General features: G+C 32.5%; 1 protein-coding gene across 1 annotated transcript; it reads right to left on the bottom strand.

Moving 5' to 3' along the window:
• Positions 1-1,069: 1,069 nt before the first annotated feature.
• LOC128230670 (acetylcholine receptor subunit beta-like) lies at positions 1,070-23,942 on the bottom strand. Its single transcript, XM_052943115.1, has 9 exons — positions 23,910-23,942; positions 21,647-21,804; positions 21,343-21,387; positions 20,951-21,060; positions 19,848-20,013; positions 19,250-19,260; positions 18,865-19,115; positions 1,605-1,758; positions 1,070-1,352 (listed from the first exon to the last, which is right to left on the bottom strand). The coding sequence occupies exons 1-9, from the start codon at positions 23,938-23,940 to the stop codon at positions 1,070-1,072; spliced, it is 1,209 nt and encodes a 402-aa protein (XP_052799075.1). The 5' UTR covers positions 23,941-23,942.
• Positions 23,943-27,299: the final 3,357 nt, after the last annotated feature.

The raw sequence follows: 27,299 nt of genomic DNA, 5'->3' as shown, positions 1-27,299 counted from the left end.
TTGTATACAGAAAGGAAAATGCTAGTGACCTTATACCTCAAAATATTTAAAGTCAAATCAAAGATGACGTTTTTGCTTGCATCAAAGGTAAAGGCATGGTGCACCAACGTATAGAAATGAACTTGAATTTGCTATGTTATTTTTCGTAAAACAATATATGAATAATGAAAACAAAGCTAGTTAGGCTGTGTTTGTTCATGTTAAATAACAAAGTTGCTAGGGTAAGTGTATATTTTCCTTAAAAATAGATAGGTCAACATAACTCAATGAATTCTGAGTCCTGGAATTCCCAATTTCTATTTAAAGATAGGTGAAAATGGTGTTTTATTTTGTCCAATAATAAACGGTTTTTTTTAAATAAAATATGTTATAAAAATGTGTGTTTGGTTTATTATTGAACCGTAGAAGGAACATAACATACATTTTTTACGATGTCAGAATGTATAGCTAATCAAATTCAAAAATTTTACAAACGTACATGTAAATGGCTTATATTGGAATGTTGCCTAATTCCGTATTTGCCTAAAAATCGAAAATCTAATAAAAGAATTGGCTATTCAAAATTCAACATAAAAGTATCATGTCATTAAAACCATTGGGAAATATCAAGTTTTTCTATTTGTGGCTTAAGCGTAAAACGGAGCCAATTTTAACAGAGACAGAACATTAATCTAGAAACACACGACAAATTTACACAACAATATGGACTTTTAGAAATAATCGTATGTCAATGAGTGCGTTCCGAGTACCGTTTGTCGACACAAAAGTTTGACCGGAAATAGTATCTTAAACATTCCATTGGTTTCACAATTATGCTCATGTCAATTATGCATATGTAAATAATGATGTTTGTCAGCACTCACGTCGGTTTTGTCGATAACATGTTACAGTTCTGACAATGCTCGTTAAATAGTTTGTGTTTGTCAACCTATCGTAGTTTCAATTGATATAAATAATGTGACAAATAAAGGGCAATTATGTATTTCAAATCACGTTTTAGAATCGTTTTTGTAATCTACTCTTACTCTGAGGTAACATGTAAAAGCAATTGAAAAAGCACTCTCCTATTTCAAAACTGGTTTGCGCCTCCTATTTGGAGAGCAATAAAGAAAGCCATTGTTAAAATAATCTGCACTACGAGAAATACGACGAAATTCACTCTGTCGAAGATGAATGCACATTCATCGTAAGTATATGTGATACTATCTTCGTTTTCTTTAGGTTTCCCATTGTCCTCCTCCCACGCCTTCTGCTTATCCATGAGGTTTTCTTTTGTATATTGTCTTTCAGCCAGGATTTCATTTTGCAATTTTGTGTTTGATATCACCTCGTTTTCGTCAACTTGAGGGCGTCTGAAATTAAAAAGTGTAACTGAGTATGTACAACAGAAAAAATAAAGACATTGTCAATATAAAATGCTTGCTCTTAGAAATGAGTAAAAAGCTGCAATAAAATAATGACAACTGCAGGGCAAGTCCAGTAGCCTAAAACCAGCACCCTGTTAATATACCAAACAAGGGACAGAAATACTTTGAAAAATTACTAATAAGTGGCTGCGTAACCGTCTCAAAAGATAATAAATTCATTCTAATTTGAAGACATACCCATAACAGGAGATTTTTGTCACGGCTGATATGAGTTTCTGCAATCTCGACCCCGGAACATATCCCTTGCCGTGGTATGAGTGGATCTGGCAGGACAACACTGTTAACAACGTCTCGAGTGAGCAGATGATGAAGACGATCAACAGGTATACACCTGAGCAGAAAATATATATTGCTAAATATCTTATTGGGCGCTAAAGATACTTTCCAAGCCGCCATATTCATATGAATGCAAAATGCGCTTGATGTTAATATAAGTTACTGCACTTATCGAAAGCGGACGATTAATGCAACGAAGTTTAAAGATGTGGTATTTTCTAAGGGAAGACCATCATATTTACAATTATTAATCAACCACTTGATACTGTTAACAAATGTTAGTATGGCCAAAAGAAATGGTTTTGATAGAACTACGTTTATTTCAAAAACAAGAAGGTAGGTAGGCTTTTTATGTTTATTAGTCTTTTTGTAAGAACGTTTATATCATCATTGGGGAATGGCGACAAGGTAAATATCTGTCTAAAAGATTTTTAAAATAAATATTAAAACATACACTAAGCTATTGAACTATAAAAACGGTAGGGTTGACTCCTATTTCGAAGTTAGGGTCGGATAATCCAAACAAAAGTGTTTTTTTGCCTTTCTAGGCGGTCTGTTTAGTAGAACGGGAACTTTCTATTAAAACTAAAATATATGTTGCATCGCAGGCAACCAGAGTAACGTTTAATCTCCTAAAAACTCTTGTACACCAAGAACGCATCAAGTCGATTGTTTGTCTAGCAGAATAACAATATAGTTAAACTCGGTACACGGGTTTGGCATATTTCTTCAGTTAAACATTAAATATCAGCATATGAATGGGGTTTTGAAAACCCTAGAGCATTTACTGATACATAGAAAATTCATGTCTATTTTAGACGTTTGATTGCACTAAGTTTGACAGAAAATACACTATGTCAGACTGTTAGCAGATTAGATTTGTTCCTTTAGTGTCAAGACATATGCTTTTCTGCCGATTATATATGCATTTGAAATCAATATATGGTAGAACGCCTCTTTCTAATAATTCTATTCATCCGCATGAACATTTTAATCCGATGTGTAAAGACACAACATCTAACCGAACTCATTCTAAAGTGGCGTTCAACGAAACATGAATTAACCTCTATATTTGAAACTGCGCCTCTATTTCACGGTAGGGAATATGCAGAGGTGCAATTCGAATAAAGATAAAAGTGCACCTTTTCATTTAGCAATAGTCCTCGAAATATATGGAAGTGCATCACTTGTTTTACATACATACATACTAGAAGGAAAACTTTTGACCCAGACGTTGAATCGTAGGAATCACTGTCCGCACATCCTTCCAACAGGTCAAATGGTATTTATTTTACCAGGATCATGCAATACTCATGAGTATCATATTCAATGAACCTTAAGAACTTAAAAAAACATGTATCACACTGTGGACGAATGGCCAAAGTAGTTTACTCACGCGTTGTTCAGTACTAAAGGTGGAACCCATACATCTGATGTTTTCAGATGTGTCTCTGTCAGACCACCATACTCAGAGGCCGTCCATTGAAAGCGGTCATCAGCCCACGCCTGCAATTAGGGAATGAGGAATCCTATAAATATTGATAATTTATGTTTTATTTAAGAATATGTTAGTATGTTTCTATAAAGTAACTTTTCGAACTACTTACTGCTACACGGGTGCAATTTAGGCTATAATTTGCATGCATCTGAAGCCCTTGGTTTGCCCGTGACTAAAATGGGTAACACTTTGCTAGTCATATTATTATAATGCTTCTTTTGATACCGATCACTGAACTTTAACCGGTGTATTACGCGATATGGATAACAAATGGTCAAGTGCTCTTTTAACCCTACGCTTTTTGCCGACGTTGACCAAAAAAGGTAAAAAATAAAATTAAACTTTACACACAAAGCATGCAAAGCAGGTTCGCGAGATTATAAAAACATGAACGGCTTTTTTTAAAACGAAGATTGTTTTTTGGCGTCTACTAATGCGTTTTTGAGATCTTGCATTAGAGTCATTCTTCCTCCGAAAAGAGCAAATAGGACTTACCTATAACATAAATGCAATGAAGTTGTTAATACTTACAAGACTGGTTAAAATAGTGGTTAGTTTGCCTATTTCAATATACCTGCACTGCATATAATCATGAGACACAAGACTGTCAAACCAAAATTCTTATTACATTTATCAAAAGCCTCAATTTATCAAACTGTGATCTAGTTATAAATAAAAACAGAAAGTAATCATCATTCAGTTGTTTACTCATTAAAATTATCAAAACAGAAGTAAACAGAAGATACATTTTGAGGAGAACAAAGTTTTTGGAACATTTTCAGCAAATTATAAATACTACATAATTGAATCTGGAAACGTCTTTAAAGCATTCTCGGTTGATTCTTATGTGTTGTTTATTCGGCTACATATTAAGCACGAAGTAAGTCATATTATCGTATTTAAGCAGGAAACAAAAACAATGTAAATACTTCATCCACAGGAATATTTCAAACCAGGGAGTTACCTGTCATAGATGAAATTATACTTACACAAAAGATGTACCCAGCTAAGTCAATCTGTTGGGATACTATATCCTGAAAATAGAAACATTTTTTTTTTCTCATTTATTTTTCACATAGATACATATATCAGTACAGTTTTAAATTCTCAACATATACAACATATCTATGTATGTTGATAGGAAATACATATATTCAGAAACAATAATGCTCTCACACATGCACACGCACAAACACTCGTTCCCACACGCGCACACACGCACGCACACATACACATTTCATACACACCCGATCGTATGATGTTTATACGATCGGTGTCCCCTGTATTAGATTCCATTAATGTTGTTGTTGTTTTTTTAAGTCTAAGAGTTCTTTGTATGGCTAATTGTGTCTTTTTATTGTTAAATTATATTGTATGTTTAAGTACTTCCCATTTTTTGTTGTGGGTTTCAAGTTTGTCATTGTTCAACGCAATTTGTTCTTCTATTTTAATCCTTAATCTCAAATACGTCAAGTATGCATCAAAGGATAGTGTTCTTTTATTATACTTGGTTGAATGTATATAAAATTTCATAAGAATAATAAGAAAGTTGCATATGTTGTTGTATTTGTTTTTTGTCACTGTTCCCAATAAAGCTTCGCGTTTACCTATAATTATGTTAATTGTTGTTGAAGCTATGAAGTTGTTTAATTTATTCCATAATTGTTGTGTCTTGTAACATTCCCAGTATAAATGTTCAATAGATTCAATACCCGAGTTACAGAATGTACATAAGCTACAATCGACAAGTTTCAATTTAAAAAGCAGTTTGTTGGTTGGTATTGTCCTTAGAAGAAATTTGTAGTAAAAGCTACGTAACGTAGTATCTATTGTAGATATGTATATATTACAGTATATTTTTTTCCACTCAATGTTTTCTTCCAGGGCTTCATTCCATTTTAATTCTGAAGCTGGCGATGAAATTGTTGCTTTGTTCAATATTAAGTACAGGATATTATTTCTTTGCCTAGATTCTACCATTTTTTCTCGAAGCGACGTGCCGTTTATGTGGTTAATTCCATCTTTTATCAGCTGTTGTTTCGTTTCTGCAGAAATAGATTTAATGAGGGTCTGATATCTTATGAAATCGGTGTTTACTATGCCGTATAGATATTTAATTTCATTTAAAACATAAAAATTATTGGTTCTATAATCGAAAACGTGTTCAAAAAGTTTTATACCCTTTTCATACCAATGTTTGTAGAAAAGTGTGTTTCCTAGGTTTTGGACGTTTTTGTTATTCCATATAACTGTTTTGGCTATTTTTATTTTATTTAGATCGTAAACTTGTTTTATTTTGCTCCATGCTTCAAGCACATTGTTCAGAAATGCACATTGTCCTGACACTTTATCAATGAAATATTTATCCATTTCACATTCAAATATTAGTTGGTTGCCATGTGCTTTCAGTTTATTTTTAAAGAAGATTTTCCATTGGCTTTTATTATTATCATCCAAGTATCGTTTAACCCATAACGCTTTTATTGAGTCAAGAAAATGTTCAATGTTTGTTAGTTTTAATCCTCCATATTCGTAATTTTGATACAGTATTTGTCTTTTTATTTTGTCTGGCTTCCCATCCCATATAAATTTGAAGATAGCCCTTTTAACATTTTCAATAACGCGTTTGCTTGGATTCGCCAGCACGGTAAATGGATATATTATCTTTGGTAGCGCATACGTTTTTACAACTGTTACTTTACCCAACAAAGTTAGTTTTCGATGTTCCCATTGTTTTAATGTCTTATGTAGTTCGTTTAGCTTTTTGTTGATATTTGTGTCAATTGTTTGTTGCTTGTTATTGTAGAATGTGATGCCTAACGCTGTCGCATATTCTGAAGTCCATATAAAGGATTTAGATTGACATAATTTAATTGTAGTATTCTTTAACGTTCCCACTCTTAGGATTATACATTTATTAATGTTGAGGTTTAGGCCAGAGCATTTAGAAAAGGACTCTAATGATTTGATCAAGGATTCGAAAGATTTCTCAGAACCATCAATAAAGTAAGTTGCATCATCAGCAAAAAGCGATTGTTTGATTTCCGTATTGATAACTTTGATTCCCCTAATATTAGTATCTTGTTTTATATTGCTAGACAGTATTTGTAAGCAGATAATAAATAAAATCGATGAGAGTGGACATCCTTGTCTTACCCCTTTTTCAATTTGGAATGTTTCAGACAAATGACCATTGTTCGTTATTATGCTTTGTATATCGTTGTAGAAGAGTTTTGTCCATTGTATTATATCCGAGCCAAAATTTAAAGTTTTCAAACTGTCTAATATAAAAGAGTGGTCGACGCTGTCAAAGGCTTTTTGAAAGTCGGCGAAAAACAGGAGTCCGGGCATATTATTCTCTTCAAGGTATTGCATGACCTCAACTATTAGACGAACGTTTTCACCAATATATCTGCCTTTGATAAAGCCCGTTTGTTCGTTATCAATAAGTTCAGGTAAAACTTTTTTTATTCTGTTCGAAATTGCCTTCGTTGCTATCTTATAATCAGTGTTTAATAAGCTGATTGGTCTCCAGTTTGAAAGGTTTTCTAAGTCTTTATCTCGTTTTGGAATAAGAGAGATTATACCTTGTTTTTGAAGTGGTGTTAAATGACCATTTCTGAAGGAGTAATTTAAAGAGTCTATTAAAACTTTCTGAATATCGTTCCAAAAAATCTTATAGAATTCTGCTGTGAGACCATCCGAACCGGGGCTTTTATTATTTTTCATGTCTTTTAGTGCATTACCACATTCATATATTGTAAGTAAGCCTTCGCAGGAGTTGCTGTTAGTTTCGGAAAGTTTGTTATTATTATCGTTAAGAAATAAGGCTCTGATATTCTCATCTAAGGTTGTGTCTTTTTTATATAGTTGTTTATAAAATTTGACTTCTTCTTTTAGTGTATTTGTTACGCCTGTGACTATTTCATTGTTTACCTTTAATTTATACACTGTTTTTTTCTCTGCATGTTTTTTCTCAAGGTTTGCGAAATATTTTGTGTTTTTCTCATTATTTTCAATGTGTATAGCTTTTGCCCTTAAAATATTTCCTTTTATTTGATTACTGCGAATATAGTCTAGTTCTTTCTTTTTTTGTATCATTTCTTGCGTGATGATGTCGATATTGTCAGATGAACTTTTGTCTAGTTTTGATTCAATATAACTTATATCGCTTATTAGTTTTTTTTCTTTAGATTGTAATATTGATTTCTTATGTGATGCATATTTTATTGTTTCATTTCTGATTGAACCTTTTGTTATTTCCCATAGTGTATTTGGATTTGCTTCATTATTTAAGTTTATTGTTTCACGGATACAATTTCTTATTTTTGTTTGATATTCTATATCTAATAAAAGAGAGCTATTTAATTTAAAGTACCCTGGGCCTTTTTCACTTTTTAAATGATCTATCGTTAAAATAACAACGGAGTGGTCCGTTCTAAAACCTGGTTTTATATAACTATTCTTTATGTAGTTTAACATATTATCTGATATTAAGAAGTAATCAAGTCGACAGTGTATATGAGGTTTACTACTCGAATGCCAGGTATATTGCATTTTTGAGGGATGCGTTGAACGCCATATGTCGGTTAATTCGCAAGAATCTATAATATTTGTTAAAGTATTTCTGCATTTTTTGTGAGTGTCCATCTTACCGTTTTTTTTGTCTAGTGTACAGTGTAGAACAGTATTGAAATCACCACCAATGATAAAGGTTTTTTCATCATTCTCTAGCAGAAATTTTTGTAAATTTTCAAAAGGGGTCGGGTCGTCGTTATTAGGTCCATATACATTTATTATGGTGTATTCCTTTTCATTTAAAATTATGTCTAAGGCTATGATTCTACCTTCTATAATTTCTGTGTATGTGTGTATGTCTATGTTAGCTTTTGGATTTATAAGAATTGAAACTCCTTTACTGTTTGTACTATTTCCACTGAAAAAACAGGGTCCCTTCCAATCATGTTTCCATTTTGAATTAGATAATTTGGAACAATGTACTTCTTGCAACAATATGATATCATAGTTATTATTAATAGTCCATTCGAATATTTGTTTTCGTTTCTCTATGTTACCTAAACCTCGAACGTTTAATGATACTATTTGTGTTTCCATTTAACCAATTTATAAAAAAGTCTTAGTCCTACGACACAATCTAGCCATAACAGAGAACAGGTTAATATGTAAAAAACAGATACTAATGACATTTGTAAAGAAATATAAATAGAATGGCAAACTCATTAGATCGATAGTTAAGTTGATTGTTAACACGTGCTATACATACATTTTGTTAGTATTGCAGTATGTTCTATGTGTAATGACATTCGTTTATGACATAGTACATTATAATAATGCATAATAGAGGTAATGCAATACAAAGTTACAGACATTATAATTGTTGTGGGTATCAACCCCATAGGGTAGTAGCAATATGTTTAAGAAGCAAAAAACTAAAGACATCGTCAACTGTCAAACTAATAATTAAACCATCAACATCTCAAGGTAAAGTTAAATTGTATTGGAAAAGGCATTTTATAAAGTGACAGTGGTAATATTGCCTCTTGGCATTTAAGTATGAGCTTCGGAATCAACAACAAGGTAGTGATATAATATTGACGATGATTCATCAGCACTACATGACATCGTCTTCATTTATAACCACGTATTTAGTGAGTAATATTATATAACTGATGGTTCTGGTATTGTCGATGTCTTTAAAAAAGAAAGACTCTATTTTAGATTGCCAATATATAAAGGTGTAATACTCTGTCTGAGGGCATTTCCGAAAAAGACCAAAACGAAATAAAATGTCCCTAAAAAATAGAAACATATGACTATTAAATGCCATTCAATTTTCAGAAATATTTATAGTTGAAGTAATTTGATAAATTAAAAATGTACGTTGAAATGCACGAGTATGCTTAACATTTGCTGTTGTTGTTTTTTGAAATTGTTTCATCCATGAACGACCTTTGATTGTTTTTATTTGAATCACACTGTTGCACATGTCATGCATATGCAAAGGGATATAGTTTTAAAGTAATAAACGCCTTATTGATTGAAACTTTCACAAATGCACATAGGTTTATAATATAATCAACATGTATTCATTCATGTAATCGTTGATATCATTAAAAGGCACACCACTAAATTTATTCAGTCTTTCCATTACTCAGTTTATACTTGACTTGACTTAAATATGTAGACTTATACCAACGACTCAACAAATATATCTGTTTGGCCGATAGCGTGCACAAATGATAGGGACGTTTTATTTAGCACGCATTTTTGTCAAATATCATAATATATAACATATAAATAAATATATATATATATATATATATATATATATATATATATATATATATATATATATATATATATATATATATATATATATATATATATATATATATATGCAAGCATACCAGTTGCCAGTTGCTAGCTACAATAATGAGCTATAAGGGATACTTTTTTATTATTTTGACATTTCTCATGTATCCTTGCCATGGTAAAACAAAATCGTCAAAATACTCGTTGACGATCATTTAGGTGAACTAACCAGTTGCATACAAAACAGTAAATATCTTATGAAACATGCTACTTGACGATATGACAAAGCATGTTTAGTAAAATTACTGATAATATATTGAAAGCAATATTCAAATCGAAAATACCATGGGCCAGAGTAAAATCCGGAGATAGAAATTCACCAAAACAATAGAGTGTCAAGATGCTCTGAAAAACTGTACCCATTTCTTCTCACACATTTCTTATAAATATTATTTCAATATTACCTAATTTCTAATCGCAAATAATTATATTTTTTATTAAATTTTTTGCAAAAAGCTACAGAAACAAGCTCAGTAGCAAAAAGTTTAAACATAAACCCGGTTTAGTGGCACTGGGCAAACGCCAAAGACATAGAACACTATGTTAAAAACTTGAAATGCTATCAATATAACTAAAAACAACAACAATATATTCAAAATTGTAAATTAAAAAAAAACAGGTGTATCTCGACTACTGTGCATGCTAGAACTGAATCAATTTTCTTCTCCAAAATCACGGTCTATACCGCTAATCCTTTCTATTGGATTACTCTATCCTTCATAACAAAACTCAATCACATATTGGTCAAACCGGTCAAACTGACCATATCGTAAAGACAATACTTTCCAGCTATACTATGAAATGCTGTAAAGTAGTCATTCTCCATGTATAACATGTCCTTTTCTTGTACATTCTACTTGTAAAAGCTTAACCAATGATGTAATGCAGTGTTTAGCCTCGCTTTACATTTAGGTTGTTATTAACTTAATGCAACTTATATAAGTATATATACATGACCATGCACAGTTAGTTTTATTTAAAGTACCGATCCCCACAAGAATATGTGTAGTGATAACAAACACGCATCAACAACAAATTTTCGTCATGCTTAGGGGGACGATGTTGATTTATATATAAACAAATTCACATATGTAACAGTGTAATAGTGTATGTATACCACGTGATAAATTGCGTCGTAAATGCTATGTCGGAAGGCAATATTTTGCTTCGAATGAAAACTTTAAACAGATATAACTTTACTATTTCTTCACCATTTTAAATAAAACATAGCGCAGTCTACGCCGCTTACGGAGCCCCACCTTCTGTCTTTATCAGAGTTGTTATTCTTTTTTGCCACATATTCTAATTCAAAAGTTACTTGTTTAGTTTTGATAATGGGGAAGTTACTACAGTGGATTTTAAAAGTAGTTCTAAAAATATTCACTCATTAGTTTGCAGTGAAAATATCACTGTTGTTATTTCACTGATAAAACTTAATATCTCATCAAAAAGCATGAAGAATAAAAAAAAATCTAAGAATGTAAAAGCAAACAGTAATTGCACTACATTTGTTTATCAAAATAATACTTTATTGAAAGTAATGTTACCAATGAAGTGATGTGTAACAGTCCAGCACTAAGATCTACCGCTGTTGTTTCGCTGGGTCGTACGTTTTTGTGGTAGTTAGTTTTCAAGAATGTCTCCAGGGCACTTGCATTTGTTGTGTCATATGTTTCCGCGACTCCCATGAAGAGTGAGACTAAAACGGAAAAAAATACAAAGTTTCTTTTCGCGGATACTGCTTGTTGCGAATTTGACAATCGATATTTCTGCTGCCGATTCAAATAAAACAATGATACATGTTTTGAACTATTCGGAAAATGGTGCAAATCCGGCTTAAAACGGTAACCGCAAAAAGGGAGATAATTCCTTGAATAAATATTATTTTTCTTTAACAGCTTTTTTATGAAATGTGTCTTTTCTCTCAATAAAAAGGAAATAAAAAATAAAGATTACGCAATGCCATCTGATATGAAGGAAAATAAAATCATTACACAAACTGCACTCTTTATATATTTTTTTTTAATTTGATCAAGGAAACAATATAAAACATATGATCTTAAATACAAACAGTTGTAAAACTTGTGTTATTTCTTAATCAATTATGTGTAGTCAATATTTAAAACATTTTATGGTAATTATAAATGATATTTAGACATACCTATTAAGAAAACTGCAAGCAGCTTATACATCTTGTGTCGCGGCTAATCCTTTCGTATCAACGACGTTGTGTGCACTAATGGCTTCATCGTAATTGTAGAACCGCTAATTGTTGCCATTGATTAATAGCACGATTGTTGTTTGGACAGAGGTTATTCAGACGCTTGCTCAATCAATCTTTATCATTAAATGAAATAAGAAAAGGACGTGACTATTGAATCAGTAGTAGAAAAATATTTGTTCCACGGATCAATTATCATAGCCTTATTAATGGTAAATTTTATGAAACTTGAATTTCATATTATTTGGACAAATGCTTAGATATTTTCACGTATCCCGCTCTTTGAATTATATCTATAATAGGCACTGATATTGTAGTAACAATGCTCGTTAAAATCTTTTACAAATTATAGCGCTTTTGAAAACTTGGTTAAAATGAGTTCGTTCGGTAAGATCAAATAACTTAATAATAATAAATGTCACACATATCGGTAAAAATAAACGTAAATGGCAATTAAAATGAGGTTTCATGTTTTCTTTTTAAGTAATTGGTTTCAATACAATAAATATACATAGATCGGTACGTCAGAATGAACGGCAATGAACTAGATTCAGATTTAAATCAAGTTTATTCAGTAAACTCATGTCATACATGCATGACAAAATGAGCATTGCAGTGAACATATTATACCCATAAAGAGGCTTTGAAAAGTGAAATTTAACCATAATATAATAATTAACATCATGGAATAAAGAGGAGTACATAATATTGTAAAGATAACTTTAAAAACATAATACAATCTGGATTTAATTGTATAATACGTTTAAATGAAAATGTTTTTTTGTTATTTTAAAATGAATGTTATCATTGAAACGTCGTCTTTCTTTAATGAAATAACTACACTCTAACAAATACTAGGGACACACACGTATAACACCACATACATAACATATTGAACCTTAATGTAATTTTCTTTAATTTTCTTTAATTTGTTGCATTTACAATGACTGACTGTCTGCTGCAAGCAATTGCTGTGTCACAAACGACAAGGACAAGCCTATCAATTAAACCCCTAATATGATCTTGTTGGCACAGTCAAAGCTCGTTTTTTCTCTCTGTGATCTCGATGTTTTGGCTATGTCGAATTTTTCCAGTGCTGGACTTAGTTATGGACTTTTTGTATTCCGTTTATATCAAATGTTCGAAGTAAAATACAGTCCAAACTCGCTATGTCGAAGTCTTTGGAAATTCGAATTTCCAAAGACTTCGACAAAGCGAGTTTGGACTGTATTTATTTTCTGGTCCGTCGGGATCCTTGATTTTAAAATCCTTGAACACACCGAATCGCGAATCACTCATGTCGGTTAAAAGGTTTAATCAAAGTGAGAGTTTAGATTGAATTTGTGCTTTCAAAAGCTTTTCTGTTTCGCTACTTATTCGCACAGGTCAGAGAAAATAATAGTTATCTAGGACGGTTAGCTCAGTTGGTAGAGCACCTGACTTCTAAGTAAAAGGTCGAGGGTCCGACCTCTAGACTTGCGGCATGCATTGCAGAGCCTGTGATATTGGCGCCAAACGTGTTGCTCGGTTAGTGTCCGGTGCGTGGTTGGAACTGAGAATCATGTTCAATCGAGAGGTCCAAATTTATTACCCCTTTTAGAAATTTGCTGACGAAATTCAGCGCAGAAGGTATGTTTGTCACGGTACTTACTCGAAAATGAAGAGAAGATGTGATATATCTGATACGGTTAGCTCACCTGTCTTGCAAGCAGGAGCTCCATGGTGTGATTCCAATTTGTAGCGAAACGACAAATGAATTTAACTATAAGTGGGTGGGAGTTGTATTTTTTTATACAGTGGCATGATATATTTACAGGAAATTTCGAGCTGAAACATGTTTTTTTCATGCTAAAAGTGTATATACTCATTCTATTTCATGCTTAGATTTGCTAAGAATTGGCAATTGGTCAGCATGGCTGCTCTTCAAATCTACTTGACAGTTCATTACAAATTGAAATCTATAAAAAAAACACAAAAGAACATTATTTTGAACCAAATTATAAACTCCTATAATTCTGATAACCCATGACATTCGATAACGGACTCCAAACACCTTGATCAGGCCAATTGCGTTCATACCCCGATAATGACATCAAACCCGCAATTCATTCCTTAAATATTTTTATGGTATTGAATGAGTTTGTTTAGACAAAATTGCTGTCCTAAATAACCATTTTTTGTCCTTAACTCATACTGTTCAAAAGTATTTATTGATAATTAATGGTTGGGAAATTCAGAACACCTTTTCTTTTTAAACCTCGTTTGGCATATTAGTGATGTTGGCGACGAAACAAAATATACGTTTACAGAGAGTTAGTCATTCAGTAAGCTGTTCGTTCTAGTGACAAGTGTTTAGCATAAATGATATTCACAATACAAATATAAATAAAAAGTGACCTTAAGCGTTGATACAAAGACAAACATATTTAACTATGTAAGTCGCAGATCTGTTATTTTTAATATAATTGTTCTTTTGTAAAACCGGTTTCAAACAATAATCTTAAACGCTCCTGAAACATAATATAATTCGATTAGACAGTATAAATATTAGACAACACTATCAATGGGTCTTAGTTTATAATTCGTCTTAATGGTTTGGGGGAAACTAGGCCCACAAATTTTGGTGTGAGACATCTGTTAGTACTTTCCACTGTGTTTTAATGTCCAAAGTTATTCACTTTACACGTGTACGCGCGATATCCGTGCAAATAATCATTTTACATTCCAAATTGATGCTCGTTTATAAAGCTAAAAAGACTGTTTGAAAATGCTAGCCTTTTAAGCTTCGTGAAAGAATTTCTATCAATTTGTCGATCAACCATATTGAACCACATTGTAAGAACGTTGACAGAAGTAATGTATTGCTAATTGCATCAAACCTGGTACTATTTAGGGCTACATTTGTTGCACGAGGTATCTCCACAGTTTACAAAAAGAATGGTGTGCAACGTTTATATTAACCGTTTAGTTTAGTTTAAACATTTTTATTTTACAACGATTGTGAAACAAGTTATAACAACATTATATCAATCCCTCTCGTTGGCACGATTTTACGCGAGATCTTCCTTTTTGTGGTTGGGGAAACCGGAGAACCCGGAGAAAACCCACTTGTCCGGCTTGGTGACCTCAAACCAAACTCACATGCGCCCTTGTCTTGAATCGAACTATGGTCGCCTAGGTGAAAAACGAGTGCGCTAACCACTGCGCTAACCGTTTAATACAATAGCAACTACAGCCATTTATTTAAACCAGATCCTGTTGAAAGGGACTCGTTCATGGTTCGTAAAATGCACTTTTTATTACGAAATTAAGTGTGCAAATCATAAGGAGGGTTAAAACTAAGATACTAATGGCTGGACACCTTCACTAAATGTTGATATAGGCTCAAATATTGTCTTTGAAGTCCACAATTTTGAAATTAGTTACTAACGCAAGTCACGAAAGGCTGTGACGTTATTTGTTGAATGACATTATCACGTGGTGCTACCAATTATTTCAATAAAGATTTAAATATATAGCATGAGTTTCTGTGAGCGAGAGAATAAGAAATCGATTTTCTACTTTTTGCGTGACTGTTCAACCGTTGATTCGCCTCCCACAATAACCAGTTTTTTATTGTTTTTTCTTTTCTTTTTTTTCTGCTATTTCGGAATAAAAAGTATATCTATTATAATATATGTGTTTTCTTAACAGGAAAAATCATGTTGGTGCCAAAACATGTGCGTGTTAATTTGAAAGCACATGGAGCAAGGCCCAACAGGCCAGGCATAAAACGTTACAAAACAAATATACATAATATTCTTGTTTAATCAACTTAATCCTAATGTTATTTTGATTGTTGAACTCAATCGGTTGCAGTTTCGAAATGTTTCCTTTTTATCGTTTTAAAGTTATGTACACAATAATCTTTAGGATGGATGAATCAAGGGCAACACTTAAAGAAAACCACAAAACGGTAAAGACAAAAAAATCTTATTTAGTACCTTGGTTTTTAAATAAATGTACAAAATAGGATCGACCATTCTACGACAACAATGTGTTTACAATGCTTATAGAACTTTCAATGTAATAAATACTTTTATCTTGACTGAATATTTCATTTCTGTACTGCAAATAACTCAATAAGATTAATGTATTTTACATTTGTTGCCTTTTGATATATGCCAAACTATCCATGCATTCATAATTATTTTCTAATTATACTTATCAAAAGGCTATAGGACAATGTTCAAGTAAACAATACATCGGGGTGGAATTATTAGTAGAATAACAAACAACATTCAATAAACACCGAAGTTTAATTCCACAGGGAACGTGATTTATTTGTACGACATCGATTTTTTACAAATTATACTTTTGGTCCATTATCTCTTGTTCAGTCTTGTTTTAACAGCTTGGTATAAACTACAGAAAAAACAACATTAGATCTTGTTCTAGAAAGAACATTAATAAAACATTGACAGTAGATGTTATTCCTCCTACTTTCCCTTGACAATAATACAGACTATTATATGTCGTTCATTTACATAATTTTCAAATGTCACGTTCTTTCCTTTATTGGTTTCAGTAAAGCATTGAATGTTTTATGATTGCGGCGCATCGGTGTATGGAAACATTAGGTTAGGGCAGGATGACTTCATGAGTTTCTGTGCACTGACCAAAAGTTTTCTCACACAGAGGAGCGCACTTCTGAAACAGTTAATATATTCAATCCAATTAAATATTCAATATTCAAGTATTCAATATTCAAGTATTCAATTATTTTACTGTCATTATTTAAAAACAAATCTACGCGATACTCCTACTACAACTTTAAACAAAATAATATGATACTTAAACGCAGTTAAATTTCAGCTGTTTGAAAAGCGACAATATCAATGTAGTCACTTGTTTTTATCGAATAGCATAATCTCTACTGCAATAAAACTTCATTTGACCATTCTCAAACGTCTTTTTATTCAGATCAAAGGAGTTTCGGAGCAATTGCATTCATCGGAATGAAATTTAAAGAATAATATATGTATTAATATATATTTATCTAACATAATGTCGATATAAGACAACGTTATTTTACTAAAATGCCATAGAACAGGCACATATATCATAAACACGAATTATTGTGTATTAATGATTGGACGTGTTAAGTGTATGTAATTCATGTTGTTTGCACCGCAACTACTTTGTATTAATAGTTTGCCATCTAAAATCCATAAATAGCATGCACACTAACTTCTAGGTATTAACAAATTGCCGTTTACAATTAATATATAATGTATACACGAATAAATTTGATTTACGGACATGTCACATACATTCATAAACACATATATAGCATGCGCATAAAATACTTTGTTAAGGGGCTAGACACGAGATTGTCCCCAAATCGTCAGCTACAGTATTTCCTTAAAACAAACCTAAATTTATCAATGCGAGCTAGTATGAGGCCAATAATACATCATTTAACAAAACACATTAATGACGTGGTTCTATCAGCTGAATTTCCCCGTTTAAAAATATCGATAATGGTTTCGCAGTTTGAATAACCTCGGAATTGCGTTTTTTTTTCCAAACACCTTGCAAGTGCAAGTCATGTGATCGTTCCACACACCCAACTATAAATAAGAGTTTGCGCAACTCACTGTCGTTTTCAGAAGAGTTAACCTCTTTCAAAGTTGCCATCGATCAATGTTGATCGGGCTCTGTGTCTACACAGTCTTCGCAGTAGTTATCAGCTTCCTTGCAATATCTGTTTTTTTTTCGGGAAGCCAAATGTCGCTTTTCTTACACTTTAGGAGTTTAGGTAAACTACCTCCGTAAATTTCGAATTAAACTGCGAAAGACGCATGTTTCGAAAGCCATGTGATACATCAGTAAATAATATTCAATACAATGTACACAAAGCTATACATTTTTATGCAAGTTTTTGACAATTTTCTTTTTTTTCTGGGAATTTTATCATATGTTGTCTTTTTCGTTTAAGACGTCACCATTCATGCGCCAGATGCAAGAATTGTCATAAACACGAGTGTCATTATTATTGTCAGAATTAGAAAGAACACAAAATTAAATCTATCCAGAAGAAAAGCATATTCTCCGTATGTAAAATTACACACTAATCCTTGTTCACTTGCCCATGCTGTTGGTGAATCTGTGCGTTCTCCTTTTTGATGTTTGCCCATTGCTTTGTCTGTTACACTAATGATGTCTAGCTTCTCCTCTGATTTCTTGTTTTTCTTTTCGCCCTTTTCATCATCTGCACGTCTAATAAACATATAAAAATGTAAATAAGCAATAGGTCACATTTGATATTTGCAGGTACACAGAAACTTGTCATTAGAGCGCAGCCACCACATCAAACTGTGAACGCTTTATTTTGCTGAATTGAATAAGTAGTTTTGTATTTTTGTCAAATGTTTTGTTTTGAAATTGTTATACTTGCTTTTATAGCCAGTGCAGGTGAGCTGTATTTAATTATATCCTCTTTGCTATTTTTCATCAGGTCCATAGAGTGATTATGAAGTAAATGGACAATTAAATAAATATACATGTACAATATGCTATTAAACAAGAACGCTTTTGGTTAGTAAAGTATATTTAACTCTCATATGATACATATTATGGCCTTACATACATGTATAGCGTCAATTTGGCAAGCAGTTGCATAATGGTCTGGGAGCGAGCGGATGGCGAAAGTCCTTTACTATTGTGGTCGTGGATTCGACACGTTATCACTGTCAACAGGGTCTCTATTACGTTAATGATGAACGCTGTCAACACATATACGCCTTGAATAAATAATAAAAGAAAACCATCAACATAACAACGGAGAGACGTTTCCGATGGAGTATAACATTTCATTTAATTGATTATAGACTATGCAAACATAGAATCAGTGATGTGGAATAATATAATTACATAGTTTGAAAACAAGTAAGACTGCTCGTCTTTGCAGATGTGTATTGGTTTTTGGAACGATATGGGTAAAAGACAAATGTTTTTTTTTTCAAAACTGCAAAATTGTTGTGAAACCATTTACAATTTTTACTCACTGAGGATACAAACGTTGAGAGCACTGGATGGAATATGATCGGAAATGTAGGCCATTGTCACTGACATGGACAACAGAACGGTCAGGGTGAACCCATTCTTTTCTCCACTGTTCACTGGTAACAGGAACACAAACGGACCAAGGAGGGCAAGCAGGGTGATAGGAAAGATCAAGTTGAGGAGGTAGAATTGATATTTTCTCTCAAGAGTAATGTCGAACTGAACGGCCGACATCACGTGACCTAACAATGTTCTGTAAAATATGCAATCATTATGTTAATAAATTTTTCGCAGATTGAGTTTGTAGAACTTCCGGATAAGTTTTCGATGTAAAGACTCAACATAACATCGTTAACAATATAATAATATATCTAGACTTCTAATTACATTAAGGTGATCTAAAAAGAGGAATGCAGGAAGGTATGTTGGTAGGGATGAGAGATGGAGGTGATTTCACTCAAAACGGATACCGGTTTTGGAATGATTTTGTTGTATCTCAAAGATATGGATGGATTGATTGATGGATATATATTCTTTTCGAAGGGACTGAACGAAACTCGACTCATGACTCGAGTACTAGGTTAGTGAACGCTTTAACACACTACCTGGTGGTGTTTGATGACGAACTCGAGAGGACCTCCCATTCCCCATTCACTTCGTACATATCAAAGTTGATTTCAGATCCATACGTGTACAACATCAGCTCATCGACGTCATACATCCACGTAGATATCAAAAATATATTAATATATGCGTTGTTGAATTTGAACAAAAATACCATACCTGGCGCTGGTTGGTTGATAGAATTAGGGCCAACAAGTTTGCGGAGAAAATGATTATTGTTTAAGGCGGCGCTATCTCAATATTGATGGAATGTAAGTCATTGTTGATACAAGTAAAATGCAGTCTTTAGTCACACAAAAAATGTATAGCTTGAACTATTGTATCTACTAAGATGACGTTAGTTCAAGTCCCATTTACATACAATCATAGAACACGACTGTCTGTCAAATGGATAGTAGGCGATGTTAACGGAGCACTGCGAATTGAAGACAACTGGAGCCAGCCAGGCCACTTTGCCGTTGCTGGAGATGTAAGACGTGGCACTCGCTGTGTCGCTGTTGTCGTTAATCATCTCTATAGAGCTACCGCTGTAAATAAATATTGTTTGTGATTCCACTTAAGGGCAAAATACATGGTTTTGCACTTGTGTATAATTATCCGGATTGAATCTTCTGTCTGATCACTCATAATAAATAAACTAATCATAATAATTTATTATCATTCAAATGCATGCTGCAGTATTGGTAAGCTATGAGAGAAGGGAATGTTGCTTAACACCATTCATTGTTCAATAAACAAGTATGAAAAAATTCAGTTTCTTTTAGGAGATCAACATTATATATGCATATCACAATGACCTGGTTATTCTTTTTTGTCATCACTATATCAACCAAGTGACGCGTGACCTGAGAACGGTTTCTTTTATCGTCTTATCGGCAAAGATTTATGAGACATTTATCCATTTCTACAAACGATATTTCGGAACCAAATTATACATACACTGTTGGACATCGTGAACGTCATTTGACAAATTCTCACCATCATTTAGTATTATCCTATTGAGTAGTGAACAGGAGGTACATTTTGTAGTTTGGAATTTATGCATGCATTTATTCGTTAGGATGACAACGGCCATAAATAAACTGTTTCATTTATCTGTTTTTGTACTGGATCATCCATACTGTTTATGTGTTTTGAATTTTATTATAAATCCTGATATAAAATTGAGATCTTTTTAACTCAGGCTATGATACATATTGTAAATATTGCTTTTTGCTCAAACATTTCCAACGAAAGAAGTACGTACCATTCAACTTTGTAATTTTGGACATGAATCCCTCAAACTCAAACAGACCTACGATTATTTTTTCAGGATCAACAATTATCGGCTGTTAGAAGCCTTAGTAGTTCTATTTTTATTTATTTATTTTTTGAATTTTTTTAAATAGGTAAGTGGAGATTTACAACGATAACCTAACTTTCAAGTTTGGGTACAAAAATGGCAATTTATGAGCTTTGTCTTACCCGTTATTTAGCAGTACAAGCGGAGCCCATATTTCAGATGTTTTTAGATGGACGTCTTTGATTTCCCCGTAATCGCTCGCGTTCCAAATTAGCCGACTGTCTTCCCAACTCTTGAAACATTATGTTGTTATAGTATCAACACCATTTGTATAACGGTCGGTTCATTGGCTTTTCAAATAAGTCATGTTGTTATCATAAAAGCGGCATTTCATTGATGCTTTCAAGAACATTATGCTATTTTCATACAAAAGTGAATATGTGGCGCATTTTCTTTTTAAGACAGTGAAGAGCGGTCAGAGCGAGTGTAATTTTCCATTTCCTTATTTAGGTATTTATTTAAATCTTATTATATCTTAGTATCAATTAATGACTTTAACAATATTCAGTCTTACCATTAACAAAAAGCCAATCATTGTGAACTCCTGAGTAACAATATCCTGGAAGAAAATGAAAGCAATGTTAAATGATTTTGCTGATTGTTTTGTTTGTCCTTAGAACAATTTGCACACAAATTGTAGACTGCAGCAACCTGGAATCGAACCCGGTTCGCCATTACCATAAGACCACTGCAACAGCATCATTTTCAATGCTTAATTGCTTAATTGCAGAGTTAGTAGTAGTAGTAGTAGTAGTAGTAGTAGTAGTAGTAGTAGTAGTAGTAGTAGTAGTAGTAGTAGTAGTAGTAGTAACACTTACCATGTTATCGATGCTCATTATGCCGAGCTGCGTATAGACAGTCGTACTTCCGGTTGGACGGGCATTAACGTTGGAGGCGGCCTTGAGTGCCGTGGCGAGGGTTCCGGCATGGGTTGTCGTATAGCCAACGACCAAAGGACAGAGCAGCAGTAGGTAGACTTGAATGTAAAACATTTTTGTTACTCTTGTATGTTTTCGATTAACATTTGTTGACATTCCATAAATATCGTTACCGACACTGTCCAGTGTCCCTCATGTGTTAAAATTTGAATAATAAATTTACAAACAATTGCAGAAAACAGACTGAGCCTTTGGGGCAAAACAGCGATAATTTTCATTATATATTTATCACTTCCATGTGCATAGTGAATAACATCGTTGCATTGATGTAGATGTCTCTCCAACATGATTCAATCAATTGTCTTTTTACCGACGTGGTGTAGCAATGTTAACTAATCTGCTTACTGTTGCAACTTCATAATTAACAAACAGAATATACGTTTCAAGATATTGATTGTACTCCAGCTGATATATACGTTCATTCTATTATAAATTTTATATTCTGTAATAACCGTACGCCCGTAAAAATATATAATATAGATTGATTGGTTTCGACCGACAAAATAGAAAATTTAGCCTATGTAACCTCAACGATATAGGTGATGAACTTTACTTTAAATTCAAATGAACCAACTTCAATACTGAAAGGAAACCATTGTTACCTTTTATAAGAAGAATATCTGTCATGAAATTGATTTTATATACATTTATCTCAATTGTACTGACTTTAAAAACCAACCAGGCAATACATATCGTTTTCTATCTCTCATTTATGAATGTATAATAAATCTAAATAGTTGACATCCTATACATACTTTTTATTTTTACCATATACGATGTGTAATTCAGTCTTTAACTAATTAGCTTAATTTTATAATAAAACCTGCTTGGCTCAATTATGTGTTTGTGTGTTTTGTTTACATACTTTGATAAAATGTGTACCTTATGTGATCTGTGATGATGTGATTGTGATAGCACCGTGAAGACTGTGTTTTATTTATTTTCAACGTATAAACAAACAATCTGAAGAAAATTGTGAATTTTTAGTCAGTCAATAGCAGAATAAAGTGATTCGTTCAAAGTCTTCTTTATTTAAGGTAGAGTATATCATTTAAAAGCATGATTTTTGTATAGAGTTTATTCAGTTAAAAGTAATTATAGCTTTGTCAAGCATTTTCTCTGCAAATAAAATTGAACGTTTCTTTCGTCCCTATTCTTCTATGTATATATAAACATTTTGAATATATTGTGTCACATCCATTTGTTAAAGTCCTATGGTATATCAAAGACACATTTTCAATAAAGACTCTATTGTAAATTTATATGTAAGTTTTCTCTTGAACGCATGTTCAGGAATCGTTAAAATGGAATAGTGTGTTCGAAGGACCCAATTTTTTTATCAAACAGTAAAGTTTAATGTTTATGTATTTTAAAGTTCAATATCTAACAAGCGTAAAACATAAGTGTTTTCTTATAAACAAGCATAATACATAGGCGTCCAATATTTAGAAAGCATAAAATATACGTGCACAATATTTAGCTAGCATAAGACATATATTTTTTAATATTTACAAGCATAATACAAGGCTTTATATATTTAGAAAGCATAAAATATACGTGTTCAATATTTTGCTAGTATAATGCATGGGTGTTTCGATACCTTATCAAATAGTATTAAAGGAGCGTAACATTTAAATGTTATTTAATTAAAAAACATTTCCATTAAAACGCAATGATCAGATATGATTTGACACTATCCAGTCAAGAATCTGTGTGTTGTGTTTGCTTTTAAAATTCAAAAAGGATATTTCGATTTGTAACCAGAAAGATAATTTAAGTCATTTTATTTCAATATATTTGTGATTTGAATGGAAAGGGATTTTTTTTATTTTTTTTTCAAATCTTAGGGACCAAATATTTCAAAACATGAAACTTTGAAATTTTTGCGCTTTTGTATTTTGGAAGCTCTTTGACTTCGTGTCTTAATTAGAAATTTAAAACTTGAGGCCAAATATAATTATTAATTATAACCTCTGGCACACATATCAATTTAATAACGATTTTGTTTTCTTATGAGGCATTATCTTTATAATAATTATTATATGAATGTTTTATTACGAGTAACTCACAAAATGCAATCAAACGTATTACTTAGATAATGAATTATGTTTGTTTTTATTACAATTGATAATATGACACATACCTATACAGACGTTTATCCGTGGTTTGCCCATGTTTAAAGACACACTCATGCGATAGCATCCATTCAGGGAATGCCGTTTTTCCCGGTTATCAAAACACCAGTACAGTGTGGACTGCCATACACCAGAACAATTCTGTACGATATGTCTGTCAATGAATAATTTTGTCTGTTTTAAAGCACATTCTGACTTCTGTCTTGTTGTCTTACAAGCAAAATAAACCCGTTTTTGATCGAATTCATTTATCAGACAAGTGCATCCTAAAGGGTTTTTATGGGGGGGTTTGTTGTTTTTTTCGTAAAAATGTTCATTGTGCTCTACTTTTCAATGTCATATTTCAGAATAGTCAGTCATGCAATTAATAAAATCCTGCATGAATCATATCGGTGATAATAAAAACGTATTAATAGATAATTACATCAACCGTTTTATAGTACTCCCACATTTATATGTTCAATAGCAGGGGTAATTTACTCAAGACGATTGGTAGTTTTGTCAAAATTAATTGTGCAGAGATAAAAGTAATCACAAACTCAGTGAATGAATGACAACCCATAAACTTGGTCCCGTTAATATAAATATTTAGTGTGCGTTGTATTCATTGTAGAAAATAAATTGAATTTTATCAACTACAAATTATATAAAAATGGTCTGCTTTTAAGCTGATTTACGTATTGTTTACTTTAATACCAAAGTAATTTGTTCGTTAAAGACAATTTAGTGTACCGAACAGTGAGTGGTTTGGAGCACTCGGATAACAGTGACTGTTATATATAGTGATCGTATGGGTCTGTAAAATACGGAACAAAATTTCATAAAAATATGTGTAACATTTGATTTCAAGTCACAGTTTTATATTGTAACGAAAATCAAAGAAAAAGAAGTAAAAATCGTATATTTTTGTGATCCATATACAACAGTTTTCTAAAATGTAATATTAAGCAGGTTTTTTCAGTTTCATTGTTTTGAACAATGTTTGTGTCTGGTCAACTTTTATCACTAAACCTCACTTATCTGGTCGAAAATGAGTTCTCGAAGTGAGTGTGTTAAATAGGTAGTCCAAAACGCGAAGAGCTTAGTGTCAATTAACACTCACGGTCTTAAATAAGTCATTTAGATTTACAGTGCTATATATCCAAAATCACGGTCTTATATGTTTCATTTAGATGTACATTGCCACAAATTCACAATCATATTCTTATATGAGTCACATATAGTTTATAGTCTGCAAACCAAAACAAACCGTTCCTACTTCTAGCGGTATACAGCAGTCATACGGTATCGTTAAGACGTAGAAGACGTCGATTTTCCATTGTGACCCTACAAATGTTGAATAGGACAAAAAAAGCAGGTGGATTATAGATATCGATGTGTTTTCAATTTACAAAAAAACTAGTGTTTGTTTACTTGTCAACAACAACAAAACGACGAACAATTTATATATATATATATATATATTTTACCAGTTCTTTCAGATAGCATCTGGAGTATTGACAATGGCCAACATTAACTGCTCGACATTTCTTTCATTTAAGCGAAAAAAGGTCCATTGGGCTGTATAGATATTGCCATCACTTGTCAATAAAATAACGAACTAATGTAGAATGTCAATGAGAGCTTCCCCGCGTATTGTTTGTCCAAGTTAATGAAATAGTTTGATGGGAAAGTGCTTCTTGGTTTCACCATTATTTCGATGTCAATTATGGACATTGCAAATTATTTATGTTTGTCTGTAATCCAGAGGGTATTAAGAGATATTGTATTACAATGATATTAGTACTCATCGAACCCTTTTGTAATTACCGAACTATTGTTTTTTTTCATCATTATAAAACAATAATTGTTTGTATCTATCGGACATCGCTGAATGGCGTCCAATTCGATTAACTTGTTCAACAAAAAAGGACGCGGCGAATGGCAATTATAATAGAATTTACTAATTGGTTGCAACGTGATGTTTTCGTCACTAGAACGTTACCGAAAATGTAATATTTGTATAGATTAGAAGAAACATTACGAAACATTTCAAGAAAAGTATCTGCAACCAGTAATTTTACCACATTTTGTAAATTTGTATTAAAACAAAGCCTGCGCAAAACTATTGTATGGAGTTTATCAACCATGTCAATCGCTTTACATTGTAATCTATTTTGATGGACCATCTCATTTCAAAAAAAGTTGTATACACAATAAGGTTCCCTTACGAGTAAAGTTCGGGAACTTACCATCTGTTCTAGAACTCTTTTTGGACTGTTCTAGATCTATACTCTCAGGTCTTGAATTTTAAGAATATTTCCTTATCTGGATTCAAGCACTTGAATATTTCCTGACCTGGATTCAAGCACTTGAATATTTCCTGACCTGGATTCGCAGCATTTGAATATTTCCTTACCTAGATTCAAGATCTTGAATATTTCCTTACCTGGATTCAAGCACTTCAATTTTTTCCTGACCAGGATTCAAGCACTTGAATATTTCCTAACCTGGATTCAAGCACTTGTATATTTCCTGACCTGGATTCAAGCACTTGAATATTTCCTTACCTGGATATAAGCACTTGAATATTTCCTAACCTGGATTCAAGCACTTGAATATTTCCCGACATGGATTCAAGCACTTGAATATTTCCTAACCTGGATTTGAGCACTTGTATATTTCCCGCATGGATTCAAGAGCTGATCTGGATTCAAGAGCTTGAATATTTCCTGATCTGGATTCAAGGACTTGTATAGTTCCTGACCTTGATTCAAGAACTTGAATATTTCCTGATCTTGATTCAAAAACCTGAATATTTCCTGACCTGGATTCAAGAAATTAAATATTTCCTTACCTGGATTCAAGCACTTAAATATTTCCTGATCTGGATTTAAGACCTTGTTTTTTTCCTTACCTGGATTCAAGAACTTGAACATTTCTTGAACTTGAGTGAAATATGTGAATTTGTTCTCAAACTACGGTTCAATAAAATAAATTTGCTAATTATTCTTTTAACTGGCTTTAATAGCTTGTATAGTTCAAAAACTTTGCTTGTAAAACATACGTAGTTTTTAAAAAGAAGGTTCTGATTATAAGGCCTTAAAGTTAAAATTCAGTATAACTACCATTCTTCTCAATTTAAATGTAATAACAACACGATTGAAATGTTCCAACAAAGGGATTAATGCAAGATATATCGATAGCGATTAAATAAATTTAAATAAATTAAAGAATCTGGCTCTGTTTTAAAAATGTTCAACCTTTTTTGATCCTGTCGATAATCATTTAATGAGCTGATGGACTGTTTTTCAACATGCATTGACCATTCTTCACTGCTTATAAACAAGTGCATTTAAATAGTCATTAATAGATCGTCAACCTTGTTGATGCATTTTATACTGTGAATAATTCGTGCA

The sequence above is a fragment of the Mya arenaria genome, chromosome 4 (assembly GCF_026914265.1).
Source record: "Mya arenaria isolate MELC-2E11 chromosome 4, ASM2691426v1".
Classification (NCBI taxonomy): domain Eukaryota; kingdom Metazoa; phylum Mollusca; class Bivalvia; order Myida; family Myidae; genus Mya; species Mya arenaria.
This window is presented reverse-complemented; position numbering and strand designations above follow the sequence as displayed.